The sequence below is a fragment of the Rhincodon typus genome, chromosome 15 (genome assembly GCF_021869965.1).
Source record: "Rhincodon typus isolate 14 chromosome 15, sRhiTyp1.1, whole genome shotgun sequence".
NCBI classification, from domain to species: Eukaryota; Metazoa; Chordata; class Chondrichthyes; order Orectolobiformes; family Rhincodontidae; genus Rhincodon; species Rhincodon typus.
This window is the reverse complement of record NC_063346.1, coordinates 43,921,255-43,945,125: the sequence shown is the minus strand read 5'-3', so window position 1 is coordinate 43,945,125 and position 23,871 is coordinate 43,921,255. Positions and strand designations below refer to the sequence as shown.

General features: G+C 38.4%; 1 protein-coding gene across 2 annotated transcripts in view; it reads right to left on the bottom strand.

The window, feature by feature from the left end:
• Window positions 1–23,593, bottom strand: part of nfatc3a (nuclear factor of activated T cells 3a) — a 151,867-nt gene extending 128,274 nt beyond the window's left edge. Inside the window, exons 1-3 of one of the 2 annotated variants that reach the window (XM_048605615.1) lie at window positions 23,204–23,312; window positions 21,973–22,052; window positions 9,083–10,193 (exon numbers count right to left, since the gene is read on the bottom strand). In XM_048605615.1, the coding sequence (XP_048461572.1) occupies window positions 9,083–10,193; window positions 21,973–21,994 (1,133 nt within the window). In that variant the 5' untranslated portion in view covers window positions 21,995–22,052; window positions 23,204–23,312. Of the gene's footprint in view, window positions 1–9,082; window positions 10,194–21,972; window positions 22,053–23,203 lie in introns of both variants that reach the window. The other variant, XM_048605614.1, reaches the window with a different exon arrangement.
• Window positions 23,594–23,871: the final 278 nt, after the last annotated feature.

Here is a 23,871-nt window from a genome sequence, read left to right as displayed (position 1 = left end):
TGCATGGTTATTAAATCTTTTATAATGGACTGTACCATTTTCTCTCCACTATCAACATCAGGCTAACTGGTCCTGTTTTTCCAGTTTTTTCTCCACCTGGGTTTTTGAAAAGTGGGGTGACATTAGCAACCCTCCAAACCATAGGAAATGTTCCAGAGTCCGTAGAATCTAAACCACAAGGTGCTTTTAATGTAACCTTGGGCACAGAATGTCACTTTTTTAAACTTTTTAGGAGTACAGGACTGGAGTACTGCTGAAAGAGAGTCACCTTCTCAAATGCTTTTTGTCTTGCACGCATCAGGGCAATTCATAATAATACCAATGAAGTGGGGATAAAACAACATTTATACTCTGAGAGAAATGTTGATTTTTTTTTCTAAAAAGCCTTGTGGCCCTTGGTAGTGTCCCTATCTCTGGGCCAGAAGGTCCAGGGCCCGTTTGCCCTGAACGTGTGTTATAACATGCCTGCACAGGTTGATTAAAATAATTTATTTTTCTAACTAACGCATGAGTCTTCATTATGTTATCAATTAAAAATAAGTTTTAAAAACTAGGAGGTAAACTTAACTAGGGGCATTAGATCCAACTCATTAACTATTGGTAAAAGGAGTTTAGAATAAATACAGTAATTAGAGTAATCTAATTCTAATTAATACATATTCCACATTGCTCTCCTTGGCCATTGGCCATTTCCAGAAGTATTCACATTCTAACTGTTATATTACAGCTGAATTGTCAAAGAGAGTTAGCATTAAGTAAAACAGCCTTCAATTCCCTTTACTGCAATTCTCAGATTATCTGATCTACCTAAATATTGTTAAAACTACAATTGTATAACCTAGTGTCTAAGTCACCCCATTAAGTTACTTCCATCTAATCAAAATCTTCTACAGAGAAAGTTTAGAAACAGTCACTACACAAAGCATCCATACTCTGCTCAAACCATAAGTACTGATACAAGTAACCAAACCTCCCTGTACACCATCTCTCTACATCCCAGGATATGATTCAGTTTTTTTGCATTAATATAGCATTTTTCCACATTTCTGAATGGTCTTTGCAATGCATGCCAAAATTAGTAAATGTACAGTCAAATTAAGTTCAATCTTAGAATGATATAAAATTTTCCAATATGTTAATAGGTAACAAATTTTCTACCTTCAATTAAGAGTAAACTCAAGTTCATTGGTTATGATATTTTACATTACTAATAGCTCCATAATCGTTTATGAGTGTCTGCAAATAGCAAAATCATTACAAAGCTTTTAACACAAGACCCTTTTCTGTTCTAATAGTCAATATAAACAAGGACCATGTCGCTCTGCTACATTAGTAACAGCATTTGGCATTCATGTTGCCACTTCCGTATTTTTAAAAATTAGTGCCAACTCAGCATTAATTGGAAGAACATTAGATTTGGGAACATTCTTCAAAATATAATGTTTACAGGATAAATTGAATCTAGTTTGGAGGACACTGATATTCATCTAAATTTGATCTCAGCAATTCCAATGCACATCTGTATCTGTAACAGGCCATGCATCAGATGGTGTCAAATCACAGTCTGAAACACACATTGTGATAAGCTGTGAGGCAGCAGATTAGGTGGGAGCTACAATAATAATCTGATCCACATCATGGTCACTTTCACAACAAACGAAGGGATAAGTATTTACATAGGTTATTGAAATTTTAATGATGAACAAAGCAATTTATATTTCTGTATGTTACCTGTATTAAAATAAGCCAAAACATCGTTCAAGTGTGCAGGTGCAGCAGACAGTAAAGAAGGAAAACTGTATACTGGCCTTCATAACAAGAGGATTTAAGTTCAGGAACATGGATGTCTTGCTACAATTATACAGGGCATTGATGAGGACACACCTAGAATACGGTGTGCAGTTTTAATCTTATGTGAGGAAGGATGTTTTTGCTACAGGGGGAGTGCAGAGAAGGGTTACCAAATTGTTTCCTGGGACGACAAAACTCATGTATGAACAGTGATTGAGTCAGTTAGGATTTCATTCACTAGAATTTATAAGAATTTTTTTTTGGGATGGTGGGGGCATGGGGAGGAGGAGGAGGAGGAGGAGGAGGAGGAGAAGAGAAAATCTCAGAATATCCTGCTGGTTACATGCAGGAAGAATGTTCCCAATGGGGGCAAGTCAAAAGCCAGGGATCATAGTTTAAAGATAAGGGGTAAACTTTTTATGATCAAGTTGAAGAGAAATTTCTTCATCCAGAGAGTCATGTATTGAGGTGGTTGAGGCAGTTGAGGCCAAAACATTGCTTTCATGAAGGAGATAAATACAGCTAGAAATCAAGGGATGTAGGTGTTAAGCTCAATGATCAGCAATGATCATAATGAACGGAGGAGCAGTCGTGAGGGGCTGGATGGCCTACTTCTGCTCCTATCTTTTATGTTTCTATGCAATTGATTGGGATGCAAGAAAATTAGGGAAGCTGACTAGAAATAGGTTTTAAGGTAGCTTTTAAAAGGTAAAGAATGAAGCAACAAGTCATAGGTTGGGGAACTCATTCCATGACATAAAACTTGGATAACTAAAAGCACCAATAAAATAGCAGGACTGGGCTAATTGGGTAGAGTGCAGACTTGAACTAGACTGTAGACTGCAGGAGATTGTAGAGGTAGGATGGAGGTACACAACGGAAGGATCTGAAGTTAAGGATAAGACTTTCAAGCTTACACCATTGGGGACAAAGTCCCAATGAAGACAGACAAAAATGATAATAATGATTAAGCAGGATAGAATGCAGTGACAGAAATGTGCACATCCTAGAAATAACGTAATAAGAAACTTGGGACACCAGCAAGGAAAATGTTCCCAGATTACAATTGTGATTACATTTCAAAAGTACTCAGCTGGTTGTAAAATGCATTAAATAAATTCCAGTCTATCGTTCCTTTTAGTAAATGGCAAGATGGACAGCAATTGAACAGTTAATTTAATTAAAATAACAGATCATTCATACTTGCACTTCCTGAAAAATATATTTGCCTCAAATTTACCTGCTTGGATGTGCTACTTTCAAAGCACAAAGCTAATTTTGCAACTGTGTTAAATATAAGTTGAAAGCAATATGCAACAAAAAATTTCCTCAAATTTAATTGGATAGTTCATCAACCTTTACAACAACTAGATGAAACAAGATTATAATAGGCAAAATATCTACTTCAGAATCACTACAGAAAGCAGGAATATTTTTATTAAAAACAAACTGATACTTTTTCAAAACTAAGCCTCAGAATTTTAGTTCACAGTTATCTTTGCTGGAAGCTCACTGGTTGTTGGTCAGTCCCAGGACATCGCTGCAGGAGTTTATCAGTGTAGACATTTTTTATCAACATGTTCAGACATGTTATAACATACCTTTGGAGCAAGTGGGACTTGAATCCAGGACTTAGGGCTTAGAGGTAGAGACACTACTACTGCACCACAATAGCCCCAGGTTCACAGGGTAGTTTTTTTTTTTAAAAATCAATCAGTTCATTCATATTACAGCATAAATCTGGGACAGGTGGGACTCAAATCCAGACCTTCTAGCCCAGTGGCAGGGATTTCAGATGCCTAGGCCCAATCATCTTAAGCTGCCTCATCAATGACCTTCTCCTCATCACATGGTCAGAAATTGGGATAATTCATTATGCAATGCTTGGCACCGTTTGTGACTCCTCAGGAACAGAAGTGGTCTATGTCGAACTGCAGTAATAACAACTGGACAATATCTACACTTGGGTTGATATATGGCACAAATGTTACTTGCCACTTAAGTGCCAGGCAATCATCACTGCCAATGAGAGAATTGAACCATTGTCCCTTGACATTTCAACTGGCATGACCATCGCTAAACCCCCGACTATTTACATCCTGTGGATTACCAATGACTCAAAATTGAACTGGTCTAGCCATAAAAATACAGTGGCTCCAACAGCAGGTCAAAGGCTGGTAATCTTGCATCATGCAAATTATCTCCAGACATCCCAGAGTCTCCCCACTCCCTAAAATGTTCAAATCAGGAGTGTGATGGAATATTCCCCACTTGTCTGGACGAGTGCAGCTGCCAGGACACAAAAGACACTTGACACGATCCTGGGTAAAGCAGCCCATTTGACTGGAGTCACATCCACAAACATTCATTCCCTTCACCACCGACACTCCGTAGCAGCAATGTGCATCATCTACAAGATACATTGCAGAAATTCCCCAAATCTCCTTAGACAGAACTTTCTGAACTCACGATCACTACCACCCAGAAGGACAAGGGCAGCAGATACATGCAAACATCTTTATCTGCTTATCTGCTGACAAGTTCCTCCCTAAGTCACTCACAATCCTGACTTGGAAATATATCACTGTTCCTTCACTGTCCCTGGTCAAAATCCTGGAATCCTGTTCCTAATGCCATTGCAGGTGTACTTACACAAAAGCAGATGGCAGCAGTTCAAGATGGTAGCTCACTACCGCATTCTCAAGGGCAATTACAGATGGGCAATAAATGCTGTCATAGCCAGCAAAGCCCACATGCCCTGAATAAACTTTTAAAAATTAACTGTTGATCCTTTCCTGTTAAAATACTTCTCTTACAACCAGCAAACTATGTTGTTATTTTGCAATGTCAAGACATCAAAACAGCCTTCTAATCAATTAAAATGCAAAGACCAAGCATTTCAACACTAAAAATACATATTAACGCAAAACTACATTGTAACTTAACTACTACGTTCAGGAGATTGTGTCAGAATTTGCCAATTCAGCACTTTGTTCCCAAGTATCTGATTTTGTAAATACGATTTCTTCTGACCCCACAATCTAAATTATTTAACCTTCACTTAAGTTTATTTTAGTTGCTGTTCTGTTGATTATTTCCCAAAAGACTAACCAACATTCCCTTGAACAATTTCAGCAAGTAGCAAACGCTGAAAAAAATACCAAGGGACTAAGGCTATAACAAGCCTAGTATTTTTAGATTCAAGGCTTTTTGAGGCTTGAGTCAACACTGTATACATTGAAGTCTTTGTTTTAAATTTGACTTAAGGATCTCTACTACTCAAGAGGAAATTTGCTTTGAGTGTACACAGAGGTCTGAGTTGAACTCTGCATTGTCACAGCTGTTTCAAACAACCAACATAACAAATATTACTTTTGTTACCACTCTAGTCTCCAATTTTGCTGCTGCATCTTATGCGACAAGTCTAAGCAAGCCAGCTGCAAGCACTGGGACTATGCTGTGACTTGTTTTAAAATCTCCAGTCATTGCAAAAGTAATTTTTTTTTCTGAAATAATTAGAGCTAGAAGTTATAAACTTATGGAGAGTCTAATTACTTCACATCGAATATCTTACATATTCTGCAGCTGTACCATCAAAATATTCTCCACTGGTGTCAATGAAGAACGCTGTAAGGCAGTCCTCAGGAGAATCAACATAATCTGTGTACCACTTTTAAAAGCAGGACTACGGGTTGAAATCTGTGCCTCCATCCCATCAATAAGATTTAAAGTATGATCGAGGTTTGCCAACCCTCCAGGATTGTCCCAAGTTTGTTGCAGTCACCCTGAAAAAGTTCAGAGGCCATTTCTGTATTTTTTCTCTTTAAACATCTTTATTTATTAGCCAATAAAAGATGACTAAAATGGCTGAAATGGGGCTTGATCTCTTTCAGCCACAAATTTTCCTTTGCAGAAATCTCTATCCACCTGACCACCAATTTGTCTCAGTACGAGATTGGAGGGGGTGGGGGAAGAGGAATAAGAGTGAGTGCATTTACTCCTTCCTTCAACAGACCCATATTTTGCTTTGAAGGTCACAGGCTCCAATGTCAGGTGGAAGATGGAGTCACATGTTCTAAAAGCACAACTGAAATTCCTATTTAACAGAGAGAAGCAAACCACCTGCAATCTCAGGCGCTCTGTTAAAAGCAACAGGATATTGAGCAATATTTGCAATCTGGTGCAGTACAAGTTGCCAGACGACTCGTCTGCAGCAGTGCGGAAGTTGGAGAATTCTGATGTTCAGTAGTAGAATAAAAGGATTTGTGTTACTGCTATATTTTCCAATTAATTACTCTCTTAGAAGACAATATGCCACTTCCACACCAAAAGGTCCTCAGCAGACATTCTGACAGCACAAAATGGAAATCACTCATTTATATTTTCCTTTATTTGTATACCTACTTGCATTTTCACTCCATAACTTCAGTTTCATTTCAAATAAAATATACACCAGTTTTTCAAAAATTGTTATACCAAAGAGATTCCATTTCTGCAGGGAATCAATATTACATAAACACCATCACAAGAATAGCTGTGACCAGACAATTAATTCAAAGTTTAACACGAATGAAGTTATACAAACTCTTCACACTTTATCCCAGTCAAAATCTTAGTGAGAAATTCCAGAGTAAACGACATTTCTTAAGAACAGCACTATTTGCAATTTCCAATCAAAATGTTACTGCTTTTGCATATTTTCTTTTTTTTTGGCAGAGTTGGCACGGGGAAAGAGATTAGCTTTTAACACATCCATTGGGTTCATTTGACAAAGAACTTCGTGAAGGAAAGCTTCACCTACCCTGGTGCATATTGGGAAGCTGGTTGTTTAAAGGTGCTTCTATCACAGAATGGGTTGACTAGTAGAGGAGACTGGTTATAACTGTTATCAAAATTTGCCATTATACCTTAGCTAAATATTTGACAATGGATCTTTGTATTTAGCATTTCATTTCTAATATCCTTTAGGAAAGGAAATGTGGTATTCTTAACTGGTCTGGTCTACATGTGACTCCAGACCAACAGCAATATGGCTGACTCTTATCTGCCCTCTGCAGTGGCCTAGCAGGCCACACAATTCAAGGGAAATTAGGGTTGGGCAACAAAACTTGACCTTGCCAGTGATGCCCACATCCCATAAAAGAACAGAAGTTGAAGGGATTTGGGTATATGATTCTTCCAATAATCCATCTATTAAAATGATTGGTGTACACCAATAGTGAAAATGCTGAAAATACGACTCATACACCTTTAGCAGTCTTCTATTTTTAAAGTTATTTTTTCACTTGTGCACCAAGTGCAGTGACCTCACCTTCTAATTTCAGAAGAAAGCACATCCCTGTGCAATCCTGCTGTACCAGCACGAATTCCATTTCTATCAATACCAATCCTTTTATTAATAATATATGTTGAATTGTAGGACCAATTGGAATCAGTCCAAGTCTAATCAAACACTATTTATGTTAAGATCTTTATAGGCAACATAAAAGATTTTCATTCAATTTCCAATTCAAATTTGAACCCACGCATAAAATTGATAAAACTCACTTGAAATTGATTTCCAAATTTGTAAACTCCTATCTTTCATACCACTTATTGGTTAATGTTACTAGTTCTTATTCAATGCACGCAAAATCATGTCTATGTAGTCTTGGGTCTAGAACTGCCTTTAGAATTGTATCTTTTGCTATATGCTGCTTCTGTTCAACCTTCCTGCCAAAATGTATCACACCACACTTCTCTGCATTAACTTTCATCAACCATGTGTCCAACCATTCCACCAGACTACATCTTCGTAAAGGTTATCACTATTCTCCTCACAGTTAATAATTCTTTAAAGTTTTGAGCCATCTGCAACTTAATAAATTGTAACAATAGATTGTTAACATAGATCAAGATAAGTCTCAGTCTCAATATCAACTTGTGGGAAATCAGTCTTAAAGATCAAGTGACAGCAATATCCACTTGTATTCATATAGCGCCTTCAGTGTAATCAAAATCTCCATGTGCTTCACAGGGGCATCAACTGGCAGACTAAAACATTGATCAGCATAAAAAATATTAGGATAGGAAATGAAAACAGTAACATCTGCAATTCAAACCTCCTTGGACATTCAAGTGGATCCTGGCTAATCTGTCCCATTGCCATTAAATCGCTTGCCTAACAAAATAAAAAACAATATTAATCTGGAAATTTTCAGCTAGCCTGAGCTCCACATTTTTCAGAAGAGTTTGAGATTTCCAAAAGCTTGGTCAAAGAGTTAGGTTTTAAAGACTGTACTAAAAAGGAAGAGAAGACAGAAGGTAATTCTACAGACTGAGGCCTAAGGAGTTGAGGGCACAGTCACCAAGGTTGGAATGAAGGAACTCTAGAAATTGTTAAAGGGCAGAACAGCAGAAACAGACTTCACAGAGTTGTTGGGCTGGGAGTGGTTACAGATAATTGTTGCCATGGCAGGATTTGAACAGAACAAAGAATTTGAAACATGAGATATTGCGGAGCCAGGAGCAATAACAAATCACTAAATTCAGGGTGATGGAAGAACAGAATGGTAAGTGTAAAGATGCCAGCCACAGGTTTTTGAATTTGCAGACATTTGTGGATAGTAAAATACTGGAAGCAAGCAAGGTCAGTTATCCCTCCATTTTAAGATGTACGCCCAACAATTACTGCTGTTTGTAGATAAAAAATGTGTTCTTTAACACAATAAGATCTATACTTGAGCCAAGGTACACAAGAACCCTCTTCATTTTGAGATGTGCATGACTATTGTAGCAAATTTACTTATTTTTAAACATGACCCTGCATTGTTTACATTCCAAATACGTTTCTTGGCTTTTAGGTAGAAGAATTTCAAATACTGACCATACGCCATCAATTTGTATTACCGGAATTACACTGACAATTTAAAAGCTTACCACATTTTTATTCTGATCAAACCAATGCCATCAATGTTTGGCCAGTAGTTGTTTTTTTCTTAAAAAAATACACAAAACTACAAGAAATTTTAGACAAATTACATTCACAGTGCTAATTTAATTTTACTTTTGGCTATGGCATTTGTAAAGAGGGCAGTGTGCAATATTTCAAGAAACTTTCATCCTTTCCAGCAATCAAATCAGTAATTTGGACTGTGACAGTGATAACGTGCATTACAAAACAAGAATTCATGATTAAAACTACACCCAGGATGAGGTGACTTTAGCTCAGCAGAAGCTTCATTTTTATTCCCCACTACTTTTTAGCAAAAAAGTTCCTTAAGGCAGCATCCTAAAACAAGTACTAACTTACCGAAAAATAGGTGTATGGCCACCAGGTTTTGGTTTGTTCCAAGTGAAATGTGAAGGAACAGAAAGAAACTGTTCACTTGACAAGTCTTTTTTTAATGGATGTGGAGAGCCAGAAAGATCATCGACTGGAGATTCAACTGAAGGGGACAAACTTCCTTGATCATCCGAAGTCAAATCTACTTTTCCTGACACTGTAGCAGCCTGGTCCTGAGAAGTTTTCCTTGATTTTAAAGGTATGTCAGTCTCTGGGGGACAACACTGAAAAGGTATCAGCCCAGGACTTAGACTTGAGGCACCTTGAAGAGCAGTATTACCAAGCCACGTATCCTCTGTGACACTTCCTCTTGGGGAATGTCCTGGAGATGGTGTTGGTGAATGATGGGGTGAAAGTGAACCTGCATAACAGATCTCTGCACTTGAATGCCGCCGCTTTCCCCAAGGAGAAGTAGGCCTAGAAGATGGTCTTGAAGTTGGACGAGGGCTGAGCCAGTTTTCATCAGTAATACTAGCTCTAGGTGAATGGCAGGGTGACTGTCTAGGTGATAGTGATTGTGCAAATGAATAATTTGGCTGCCAGGTCTCATCTGCTGGGCAACATCTCGGTGACCCACTAGGAGAACCAAGTGTAAAACGAGCAGCAGCTTCATTCAATTCAGAGTCTACATCATCATATACATGAGAGAAAGATTCACATGAAGAAGCATCCGAAAACCAGCTCCTGGAGGAAATGCTGCTAGCAGGACTTGGGCTTAGTGATGCATCCCTATAATAAACTGGATCAAGAGGAAGGTACAGATGGTCCCTGGATGGTCTTTCCATATAGTCATTATCTGTGCCATTTGCATGCACTTCTTCATTAGGACCAATTCCTTGTTGACAACTGGGAGAAATAGAGGTGATTTGAATACTAGGGCATTCAAATGCTTTTGGAGCACCTACAGGACTGTATTTAGACTCCTGGATATTAGAGGTCTGCAGCCGATGAGGTGATGAAAATGCTGTTGGATGTGTCTGTGTTTCATGGTGAAGAATGCCTATTGGTTGGTTTATACTTGATTGAAGGTTGCCTTCATTAAAGATGTGAAATGATGCAGAATCATCTGGCTCGGTATCTGAAAGAGAAACAAAACAAATAAGCTACAGCATCCATGTTTCTTATGGCTTCCATTGTGTTATATAAGATTTGTCGACTTCACTAATATACAATAAAAGTGCATAATCTTTTCGATTTCTATAAAATAAACATGGCTATGAAACATACTGGATTCTATTTCAGAAAGAAGTGTGTGTAATTAGTACATTTATTTGTATTTGAACCAATTATCCCAATTTATCCAGGGTTAAATTTACAAATTTATTTCCTGTTGCTTTCTACAATTCTTTAAGTTGCAAAAACAATAAGCAATAAATGGCTGAGACATAGAATTAATCTTCAAGTACAAGAAAAATTCTCAGTTGCCATAACTCTTCTACGCCCTGACCGTAATTTAAACTTATATCAGTGTCAATTTAGTCCAAGTTATTTTCAGTCAAGTCTAACTGTAGATTCAAGCCCATTCTAGCACATAATGCAGGCTAGCATTTCTGCACTGTGCTTTTCAAAACAAGGTAACAATGCCAAAGGTGCTATCCTTCAGGTAAGATATTTAACAAGACTCCAAGCAGCTGTTCCAATGAGAAAAATAAACTTGTACTATTCCAAGACGAATACTTACTGCAGCTTGTGGGACTTTGCTTTTCTCAATATGGCTCCTGTTTCATTTACTGATAAATCAGCAATTGTACTTCAAGTGTAACTCAGTTTATGTTAAGTGTTTAGGCCATTTGGAGCCATTTGAGATACAAAGTCCTAAAAATTCTCCCTAAAGATCTGAAATTCTCCAATATTTATAAACCTGAATTTTCTACAAAACAAGTTACAACACCTTGACACATACTATTGTATTGGTAAGAGACCATTGTAACATTCAAGGTGATTAATATAAAACTAATACACAATCAATACAAGATATCGGTGATATAACGCACTGCAACCCAACTGGAGATTCACCAACCTGAAGGAGAAAGCTTTGCAAAGTGTCCAAGGAGGTTAAAGGCTGTATAACTGCAGTTTATATATGGATTTATGTTTCTACAAGCATGCCAAGAACATACAGTAACATTTTCATGGAATTCAAAAACCCCTGAAAAGTATGAAAAATTTAAACATCTATTGCAAATTTTAGCCCAGTGGTTGCACTAAAGCCAGATGTTTATGCTTTTAGGAACTACATGCGGGCAGACAGCCTTAGTAGCAGAATATTGGCTAATAAAAGTATATTTTAAAATTTTCATCTAACACACTTGATTTAAATAATTTATGTAAACTGCCAGCAAAATGTATTCCCGTTCTGCAAAAACAAACAGAGCTGTCAATTTTAGAAGTAGTTCAAAAAATGTCAGTAGCAGATCGCTCATCCAATATACACTATGGCCAATTTTCTAAAGCTCAGGGGCACTGTACAAATTTCTGTTGCTCTGGTATTGTCCTTTTTACACATCCAGAGAAGAAGATTGCACAAAAATCTAATAAAATGCCAAAAAGCAGCAGGTATCCAGTAGTAACAGGTGCTTTTATATTACACGAGGGGAACAGTTTAAACCTTTGATTTAAGACAGTACTACCCATTAAAATGTCAAATACCAGATCAACTGACTCACTATGTTAGCAGATTGTATTGTACAACAACTTTCAAATAATAGTTAATCTGACTACACACAGATAATAAAATGGATTATTGCTATGTCCAATCTCAATCAGAAAATAACAGGAATAAACTAAAGCAAAGAGCTGCAGATGCTAGAAATCTGAAACACAAACAGAAATTGCTGCAGAAACTCAACAGATCTGGCAGCATCATGAAAAGAAAACAGACTTAAAGTTTCAGGCCCAGTGACACTTCTTCAAAACTCACAAATAACCTGTCCGAAGACTTTAAAGGAACTGGCTTCCATATTTTGTCAATTGATACCTGCAATACAAGGTAATTCCATTATCATATATGCCACAATCATATTAAAACAGAATATATCCAGGAATCAATGTAGTATGAGGAAGGGTCACCGGACCTGAAATATCAACTGAGTTTTTTCTTCACAGATGCTGCCAGACCTGCTGAGCTTTTCCAGCAACTTCTGTGTTTTGTTCTTGATTTACAGCATCCGCAGTTCTTTCAGTTTTTACTAATGTAGTCTCGCACATTTTTAGATCAACTGAAAATGATCCTTCGATAACTTGTAATCCTGGTCGAAGATAAACAGCAACACTGACAACAAAGACACCTATTTTGTGGAAGTTTATAATGTGCATTAAGTAATGACTGATGACATAATTGTGGCAATTGAAGAGAGTAGATCATGAGATGAAAGGTACGACAAAAGTTATTAGTATCTGTGGAAACAGTTTAAGCCATGCTGTTTCAATTGAACATGAAGTCAGCTCCCACAAACAACTGTAATAACGATAGTTAATTCCGCTCCCTCAAGGTATTAGGTGGAGTAACTTCTGTAAAATGAGATCCAGTGGAGTCATCAGATTTGACCATTCTTGAAAGATGTAAGAAAGAAAAAAAGTTAACTTAATTTTAATGGGGTCTTAATCATAAAACTCAGGAGTTGCTAAAATTAGAGAAAATTCTATAAAATGCTTTTTAAAGAAGGTGCTCAAAGCTAGTCTGGTCTATTTTACTAATAATTATTTGAGAGAAATTTGAGTATAGAGAAATACAGTGAATAGGAAATATGTATTAGATATACAATTTACTCCTATAGTGGTTACTGTAAATCAGAGATTGTGAAACACAATACATCTGCTGCAAGATGTCCCCTTAAAGCAATTTTATAGATATTTTCTGTTCAACCTGTTTATAGAGATATTATTGCATACCTCTGCAGCAGATTGTATTTGAACCCAGGAACACAATCATTGAGCCACAAGAGCCCCAAAGCTATTTTATATTAAACAAACATCAAGTGAGTTCATTCAAAGGTTAATCGATATTCAGGTTAGAGCTCAGAATTCTAGTTTTACTTGGGAGAATAATCAGCAGAAAATCTGTGTCTGAAGTTGACAGTCACCATGGTTGAGGAAAGTTGCCAAGAAAGGCGCTAAGAAAGCAGTGAAGAGGCCACCAGCGAAGATCTGCAAGAAGAGAAAGTCCAGTAAAGATGGTCATTTCATCTACAGCTACAAAGTGATGAAGCAGGTTCACCCTAACACTTATCTCCTCCAAGGTCATAAGCATTATGAACTCGTTCATCAACAATGTTTGAGTGCTTCGTGGGGGTGTCTTCCTGCCTAGCCCATTCCAATAAATGCAACACTATCAGTTCCCGCAAGATCGAGACTGTCATGAACCTGATACTACCTGGAGAGTTTTCCAAGCATGCTGTGTTGGAGGGCACAAAGGCGGTGACCAAGTACACCAGCTTTAAGTGAAGCACCATGATGTACTGAAACAAAAGCTTGCAAATATCGTAATTCTACTGCATGGCACCCTTGTGGGTAACTGCGAAACTGCAGTTTGCAGATGACACCAAAATTGGTGACATATGAACAGTGAAGAAGGTTACCTCAGAGTACAACAGGATCTTGATCAGATGAGCCAAGAAGTGGCAAATGGAGTTTAATTTAGGTAAATGAGAAGTGCTACATTTTGATAGGGCAGGTCTTATACACTTAATAGCAAGGTCTGGAGAGTGTTGCTGAACAAAGAGACCTTGGGGTGCAGGTTCATAGTTCCTTGAAAAGTGGAGTCGCAGATAGACAGGATAGTGAAGAAAGCGTTTGGTACACTTGTCTTCATTGGTCAATGCATGGAGTGTAAGAGTTGGGAAGTTACGTTGCACCTGTACAGGACATTAGTTAGGCCACTTAGACCATAAGACTTCGGAACAGAAATTAGGTCATTCAGCCAGTCAAGTCTGCTCCACCATTCAATCATGGCTGATATGTTTCACAACCCCATTCTCCCGCTTTCTCCCCGTAACCCTTGATCCCTTTGACAATCAAGAACCTATCTTTCTCAGTCTTAAATATACTCAATGACCTGGCCTCCACAGCCTTCTGTTGGAATGAATTCCTTTGGAATCACTTCTGGAAAACTGCGTTCAATTCTGGTCTCCCTGCTAAAGGAAGGATGTTGCTAAACTTGAAAGGGTTCAGAAAAGATCTACAAGGATGTTGGCAGAACTGGAGGGTTAGAGCTACAGGGAGAGGCTGAATAGGCTGAGGCTACTTTCCCTGGAGCATCAGAGGCTGAGGAGTAACCTTACAGCAGTTTATAAAACCATGAGAGGCATAGATAAGGTGGGAGAGTCCAAAACTAGAAGGGGTAGGTTTAAGGTGAGAGAGGAAAGATTTAAAAGGGAGCTATGGGGCAACTTTTTCACATGGAGAGTGGTGCATATATATGGTGCCAAGGGAAGTGGTGGAGGCTGGTACAATTACAACATTTAAAAGGCATCTGGATGGGTATACGAATAGGAAGGGTTTAGAAGCAGATGGGCCAAATGCTGGCAAATAAGACTAGATTAATTTAGGATATCTGGTCGGCATGGATGAGATGGACAAAAGGGTCTGTTTCTATGCTGCGCATCTCTTTCACTCTATGCATCCAGGTGCATTTTTGATTATTAAATTAGAAAATAAATAATAGTTAAGGGCATTAGGATAGCAATTGTAACACTCATATGAAGGATATTTGGACATATTTGAAAGTTTGTTGACAAATGGACAAGTATGTAACAAGGCACGTCAGAGCATGCGTCAAGCAGTATCCAATCATGTTCTGCGTGAAGAGCAGGATGGACGTTTGGCATCTCATTATTGATTTCACTTGGAAATTACTGATGCAGTCAAAGTATTACTTGCAGCTGCTGGATAAAACACACAAGCTGTACCAAGATGAACTGTGCCTGACATACTCTTGCTAGGATTTTATAAACATTGGTCAGAATGACAACAAACCTACTTACTGAATGATGGTTGATGCTTGTTAAGGAAGCATGCATTTGAGATTATGTTACAATCAAAGCTGAAAGAGTGCACCATTACTCTAGTCCTATTATTGCACACAATACAGCACAAAGTAAAAGTAACTCTCCCTATTACTATCATAGCCACTTAAGTACCTTATCAAGAACAGGTTTTGAATTAAACAATCCATCAACCAGGTCTATTTAATAAATGAAAACATTGGCTTATTATTAAAATAAAACTTGTTCAAGGAAGCTATAATAACTGGTTAATATACAAAGTTGTCAACATAGACGTATAAATGTTATCTATCTAAATAAATCAAAACCCAAAACATGCACTCTTCAGGAAAAGAGAAAAAAAATTGATTTTTTTCTGCAAATGTTCAGGTTACAACAGAAGTAGTTCCTGGTAATTACAGTTATTCTGGAAGGCAAAAAAGGAGAAGATGAAAATATTCCAAAGTCTGTCACTGATGTTCTGACACTTGTGGCCAAATCTCTAGCTATGCACAGTTATCTTTGGAGTCTTCATATTACTGCCTTTATACTTCTAAATAAAATGTTCCAGTAATCTCCACTGACTAGTCTGTAAAATCTACAATCTGATAGATTTCATGTGTGATAAGGCGTATTCACACAACATATATACAAAAGACACAGGACAAAGCAGAGTGCCAGATTGGCACCCCATCCATTGTCTTGAACATTTACTCCGTCATTGGTGTAGTGGCAGCAGAACACATTATACAAGAGACTGCAGCAATTTGCCAAAGTTCCTTTGACAACACCTTGTAAACTCTCAACATCTGCACCCTAAAAGAACAAAGATAGCAGATGCATGGAAACACCATTACCTGCAACTTCTCCGTGAAATCATGCACAATCCTGACTTGGAACTATATCACCATTCTTTCACTGTCTCTGGGTAAAATTTCTCCCAATAGTACTGAGTTTATCGACATAACATGAACTGCAGCAGATTAAGGAGGGAACTTCCCTCCGTTTCTTAGGCACAAATAGAAGTAGCAAATAAACGCAAGTCTTGCCAGCAAGGTTTAGATCCCACGAATGAATAAAAAAAACTGATAAAGTATGTTTCCAATGCGTTTCAAGCGTCAAAACTGTGAAAAGCACAGACATTTCTTATTTTATTTTGAACTGGAAATACAAGTACAAAACTACAAAAATAATCTCATATAGACCTTCGCTTTCCTTTCCAAAGGGCTTAATTGAATTTTTGAACAAGATGATGTCTTCTGCAAGTATTCAAAAGGGAACTAGATGAGTTTTTGGAATATCACAGCATACAAAGGACAGCTGTGTTTCTTATTTGGAAAGCTGAAGCTTGGTATTGTTCAACTGTTGATTTCCTGATCATTGATTTCATTTGTAAATATTAACAGTAATTGGACTCAAGCCCGCAGAGGAACTGGACATCTTATAAACTAAACACCACATCAGCAGCTAAATAGTATCATGTATTGTATTATATCATAACACTCATACGGTGTAAAAATCAACATTTAAGATCGTAAGAAATAGAAACAGCTACATGTCATTCAGCCCACTGAGCCTCCTTCACCATTCAATAAGACCATAGCTGATCTAATCATGCCCCAACTCCACTTTTCTGCCTGCCCCATAACCCTCAACTACTTTGCAGATCATACATCTCTCTAACTCAGCCTTGATTACTCTCTGAAGTAGACAATTCCAAAGCATAATGACTCTTAGAAGAAAAATTCCTCCCTAACTCTGTCTCAGTGGGAGACTCTTCATTTTAAACTGCGATCCCCATTTCCAGATTCCCCATGGGGAAAACACTCTCTCACCAACTACGTTGTCAAGTCTCCACAGAATCCTATGCTTCAATAAGATGACCGGTCACGCTGCTAAATACCAACAAGTATAGCCCAATCTGTTCAAGTTTATCTCATAAGATAATTCCTTCACCTCAGGAATCAGGCTAGTGAACCTTCATTGAACAGCTTCCAATGCAAGTACATCCCTCACTAAGTTTGGATGTGAATACAGGAGGCATGCTTAGTTAGTTTCCAGATGACACCAGAATAGTCTTCTTCACTGTCCACTGCATCGCCTATCACAGAATACAAAAGGACCTCGATCAAGTGGGCCAATGGACCGAGGAGTGGCAGATGCAGTTTACTTTAGATAAAAATGTGAGGTCTTGCAGTTTGGTAAGGCAAACCTGGGTAGTTAATGGTATATAGTTAATGGTAGGGCCGAACAGAGACCTTGGGGTGCAGGTGCAATAGTTCCTGGAAAGTGGAATCCCAGGTAGACAGGGTGGTGAAGAAGGCATTTGGCATGCTTGCCTTCATTGGTGAGAATATTGAGTATAGGAGATAGGAGGTCATGGTGCAGATGTGCAGGACATTGGGTGAAGTCACTTTTGGAATACTGTGTACAATTCTGGTCGCCCTTCTATAGGAAGGATGTTGTTAAAACTTGAGAGAGCTCAGAAAAGATTTATGAGGATATTACCAGGACTGGAGGGCTGAGTTATAGGGAAAGGCTGAATAGGCTGGGGCCTTTTTTAACTGGAGCATTGGAGGCTGAGGTTTATAAAATCATGAGAGGCATGGATAGGGTGAATAGCCAAGGTGATTTTCCTAGGATGGGGGAGTCCAAAACTAGAGGGCATAGGTTTAAGGTGATAGGGGAAAGATTTAAAAAGGGACCTGAGGGGTAACCTTTTCATGCAGAGGTTGGTGCGTGTTTGGAATGAGCTGCCAGAAGAAGTGGAGGAGGCAGGTACAATTACAACATTTAAGAGGCATCTGGATGGGTATCTGAATAGGAAGGGTTAAGAGAGATATGGGCTAAATGCAGGCAAAGGGGAATAAGTCAAACTGTGATGTCTGGTTGGTGCAGACGAGCTAGACCTAAGGGTCTGTTTTCGGGCTGTATGACTCCTACTCTATAAGTAAGTGACCAAAACTGTACACAGGACTAGAAGTGGTGTCTCACCAAGTTATGGATAGACTTAACTGATTTTATTTGCAAGTCAGATGTAATATAAAGGTAATATTTCAACTGCCCTCCAAATTATTTGGAGTAACTGCATGGTAACCTTTCATGATTAAATCACCCAAATCTCTCCGAGCTGTCACATTCTGCAGTCTCTCTCCTTCTATTTTTCTATCTTACCTGAAAAAGTGGACATCCTCACATTTTCCCACACTGTACAATATCTGCCAGGTTCTTACCTATTCACTCAACCTCACTGTATCACTTTTTGGACTCTGTATACTCTTTACGACTCACTTTCATACCTATCATAGCACCAGCAAGTTTGGCCACAATATAGTCAGCCTCTTCAACACAGTCACAAACTTATGACACTGAACTAATTAGTTTGCCAACTTGAAAACTACCCATTTACCCTAACTCTCTACTTCCTTTTGTTTACACAAGTCTTTATTCTTGTCTTATCATGAAAGATGTATCAGAAAAAAAATTATACCTATTGCAAACATTTAAAACTCTGCAAAACATTCACTGAGAAGACATTTTGCTTTCAAGACCAACACTTTACTATTTTCCCCAACTGTTCACAACCATAAACAGGAATCGATGCAAGGGCCATTAGGGATGGGCAACAAATGTTTGCATTGCTACCAATGCATCAAATCAAAGAATTTTTAAAAAAAATCATATGGTCTTGTGCTGAAGACCCTCTGTTCAACATACTAATGCAGAAAATTAAATATATGTTGTATATGCACACTTCACACGTATGTTAATGAACTACTACTCAAATTATTTACCTCTTCCAAAGAGAATAAAACTATTGAGCTCCTATCATGTGATACCGTACACCTTCAATTTCAAGCAATACCCTGGATCACACTCCACAAATGCTCAACCTTACACTGTACACTCAGCACAAATATTGCCAAGAAATAAAACGAATTATGTAAAATAAATATTAAGAATACAATGCAATCTCAGTATGCAGAAGTTTGACAAATCTCACTCTGATTTGAATGCTCCCAAAAGAAAATACAAGCTCTATTTGCTATGCTGAATGATAGCCACAATATTTCTACTATATTCTCAACAATTAATCATTTTAACCAGAAACACCCAATTCAAAGAATATTTTAAAAGCCAGCGTTTTCTGTTGGAGAATTAGAAAGGAACAAGTGCAGACCATTTCAGAAGGCAACTCAAAACACAGCACTGTAATTCCAGATTTCTCGAAAGAACACACTAACAGGACTAACAAACAACAATAAAAGCCACATGACATTTTAAAGACAAATTAAGCAGAACACTCAAAAATTAACAGTTCACAAGTGAAAGACTCTAGTCTGCACTAAAATATAATTTCCTTATTTTCCTAAAGTGATGCCTGACATGGGAGCAGGGTTATACTTGCATCCCAAGAATAAACCTTCCTCAAAGTAAAATGCAAATATAAAGTCATTCAAAAATTGAAATTTAGCATTGTAGAGAAGCTTGTGTTAATTAGGAGGATTTTTTTCTGCAGTTTGTTGAGCTGAGAACAGTTGTTTTGGTAAACACAGCTGTAGATATCATTTGGCACCTAGGCAAATGACAGTTCAAACACTAGCTCTGTAATTCACAATAGTAAATAAATAACATGCTTACAATGAATAAACATCACTGTTTGTGACAAATAATGTGGCATTGTAATCAATTTCGACCAAGCAAAGTAAAAATGCAGTACATTGCCCTCCAATAATAAATGAATAAAAACACTGCAAGCTAAAAGCCCCGACATATAGCTGAAGCCAGTTGATGAGCCCACTCAGAAAATACTCAAGCAACTCCAAATGCTACTGTCAACACAACACTGATGCACTACTTCAAAATACCACTGCTATAATTAGCAGCCACCTACGTAAAGGCTTACACAAGGCTGAAACATTCCTACTGATGAACGCTGTTCCACTTTTACCATATCAAAACTTTGCGCTCATTGATAAAGTGAAAATATTTTATAAAAACAGACATGGAAGTAAAATGAAATAAAAAAAAGACCAAAAGAACTGCAGATGCTGGAAATCAAAAACAAAAATGAAAATTGCTGGAAAATCTCAGCAGATATGGCAGCATCAGAACGGAGTTCTGAAGAAGGGTCACTGGACCTGAAATGTTAACTCTGATTTCTCGCCACAGATGATGCCAGATCTGCTGAGATTTTCCAGGAATTTCTGTTTTTGAAGCAAAATTGAAGTTTGATATTCAGCTGTTGAGTGAAGCTAAAATTAAGCTTCTTCCACTATCCAACAAATACACATGGTAGTAATAAATTAAAACTGAATGAAAAGCATTTATCAAACCATTTCACACCAGCAGCATAGTTCACAGTAACCTGCACAAATGAAACTAAGTTGGCCACAAAAAAACTGCAGAATAACAATTTTTAAATCCTGACCAACATTTTCCAAGGCCTAAATTACATTTACAATTCTTGATATCCACCTCATTCACTACCAAAGGGAATGAAAACATAGAGACTGTCAATGCACTACATGCACAATATGTCTGTATTTTAGGAATAATTTTATCCCCTTTCTCCACTCCAAGACTCGTGTCTTAATTAAGGGATATATTGTCAAAGGGAGAATATTAGTCTTAACATATTTGCCTCAGTGTAGTTCTGTTCTCTTCAGTTGTGACGAGATGGGTATCTCAAAATCTTCCAGTGTGTTGATACTATTCCCTTTCAATCTTATGGTTTGAGAACAGATTTCCTTAAGGCATTATAATATGCCTCTTATCTTCATACACAATACTAAGTTAGTTTTCTTTCATGTTAATATTCCTCTCAGTATGAAAATCACAAGAAAGTTAAACATTTACTTAACATGTTCAGTTACCTCTGCCATATCCTACATATTAAAACATGACACCTTAGGCACTACCTGGATCTTTCCTTGGTCCTTATTTCCCTCTTCCACTAGCAAGTAATGACTGTGTTATCAAATTAGAGGTTTAATCATCATGATTTTTGTCCTGTCCAATTCAACTTGACAAATATTAAATTTTAGATGCAGAAGAAAAGCAATCAATGGTACCATACAACCAAAACTTTTCCTTTAGGTAGCTAATCTAATGCCCAAGAGTATACAATTAAAGTAAATTATGTGGCTAATGTATAAAGTGAAAAAGTTTTTATCAAATCTTCCTTTCTGGATTTTCCCTTCTCTTCCTTGTTCTTCAGAGTTCGATCATATGGACAAATTAATTCGGCAGCCTGCCCTCCTCTGGTTTACAAATTCAGGATGAAAATTTTAAAAAGTGGGGTACGACTGAAATATTATATTTTGACCAACAAATTTGCTGAAGAAACTTTGTGACTGTTCTGAGAGGAAAAGCCAAAGTGTGCATTTTTAACACCAGAGTTACAAAGAGAAAGTTGATGCCATTACATTTCAGTAACTATACTCTATTTTACTAAGAATGAGTCGTGTCACTGCACAACTATAATTACTATTACACTAAATTTAAGCTGCTGAAATACCATAGCTATCTGACTCTACTCCATGGAAACAAATCTCTTTCTCATTATGTGGCAAAACACCTGGTACCCAACATTTAAAGTAGCCAAACTAGAGATTACAGAAAGCCTCCTTTCTCATAAAATCTTGTAACAAATACAAACAGAAACAACGCGCAGAACAGTATTTTGGAACAATGCTACTGAACTTGGTAGAAAAGCTCCAAAGCAATTGAAATCCAACTTGGTAACAGCAACTGCAATTGTAATCAAACCAAAATCATTAATTGAAAATTAATTCTTAAAACAATATCATCACTTGATTCAGTTTAAAATATCTAAAAAGATTTAAAATGCTTAATTTAGAAATTACTGCTCACCTGATGTGCCAGAAAGCATCATGTATTTAGTAGTCTTGGTACTGGACAGAGTAAATCTGAAGTCTTAAAGAAACGTCCACCTACGAGGTTTAGAAATCGTGATAGTCCTTTCACAGCAAAGTCAGTCTGATATTTAATTATAATTGACCAGGAGGCCGATGAAATTACAGTCGTTAAACTACTCAGACACTGCAGTAACTCGCACTCCGCTTTCTTTTTCGGGTCTTGTACTGTCAATGTTCCTATCAAATCTAGAGACCACTTCTAAGAATAATGGCGATATTTGCACTAAGTGAATAGGTGGGTACATGATATCTGCCAAAATTAGCGATCAGATCTAACAGCAGATTTCTACTATGCCATGGACTGCTAGAAGTGGATCTACCTTTCTGATCACCTCCCTCGTCTTAAATTCCACTGTCATTTGAACTACACATGGCGTGTCTAGGCAAATTTGATGACTTGGATGTTGGGCTGACTTCCAAGGCTACTTTAATATATTCTCACGTCCCTCAAGAACTAGCAGAGATACAACACCTTCCCTTATTTACGTTTTGTAGCTATCGTCCGATCGGACACCGAACATAATGTACACAGAGACAGAAGCCGTTTGCCAAACTAGTTTTAAACCAAGTTTGTGGGGTGGGGGGAGAAGAGAAGGTAACGTGGGCAATATCCACTTAGAAATTCGATTCTGCGGTTAAGTAAAATTTACAAGATAATAATGCAATTCGTGCCAAGTGGTGTTGCAAGTGCGTTACGGAACGATTCAGTTTCCTTGGACGAAAAAAAATCAAATCTGGAACTTTTCTTTCAATAAGAAGAAAATAAGACCCCCGTTGACCTCAATATACAATCCATGTGCAAGGCACACTTGACCCCAGCAGTACAAAAACAGTTGGGTGCGTGCAAATAATACAATTCATCGCCATACGCCTCAAGCGTGCATCCTGAAAACCACAAATCGGATGAGCACAGGATAAAAAAAGGTGGATGTGAAACCTGCCTTTCTACATTCCCTGTAAATTTCAAAATAAACGCCGCAAGAATAATGCCCGAAACCTCAACAATTTACATTCAGGATTTAACCAAAAGATTTTACAAAACCAAAAAGAAATCCAGCTCAAATAAAAGAAACTAGCGAATTGTAACTTTGATTCCCCCCACCCCCTCGTTATTTTAAACCCCCTCAATCTGGATCCCCCCGCGCCTCTCCTTCCCGCATACAGACCTGCAGGGCCTAGTCCAGGCTGCGGACCGTCTTCACCAAATATCAGCCTAAAGTCAAACTCGTCATTGCCACTGTTTACAGTAGTCATCGGTTAGCAGTTTCCCTTTCCCCTACTTGTTTAATAAAGTTCATAACAGAAGCAAGGGTCCCGGCTCCCTCCGCCAACTTTTTCCGGGTGGGAGGGGGGGGTTGGGGTGGGGGGGGAAGCTTGTTTGATTTTTTTCCGCTCGCACACTTTCTCTCTCTCTCTCTCGCTATCCCGTTTGGAAACAGTTAACCGAGCTCTCTTCCCCCCCCCAGCCCCCGCTCCACCGACGCCCGCCGCTGCGCCTCTCAAACTTTGCCGAGCCTCATCGCCGCGCCAGCTCGCGATCGTGCTCGTCCCTGGCCGGCGCGCACGCGCGCCCGCTGTCGAACACGCCGCTGACGCCATCCCCAAGCCGCTCCACCCACCTTCACCACAGGCCGCGCCCCCTCCGGCACGGGGAACACCCACCTAATGGCGTCAGCTCGCCAAGCAAGAGCGCATGCGCGCCAGGGCATGACGGGTGTTGTAGTCCCTTTGGTTCATTGCCGTGTGGCAACACCCGCGCGCCAGGGCATGACGGGTGTTGTAGGCCCTTTGGTTCATTGCCGTGTGGCAACACCCGCGCGCCCGGAGCGGAGAG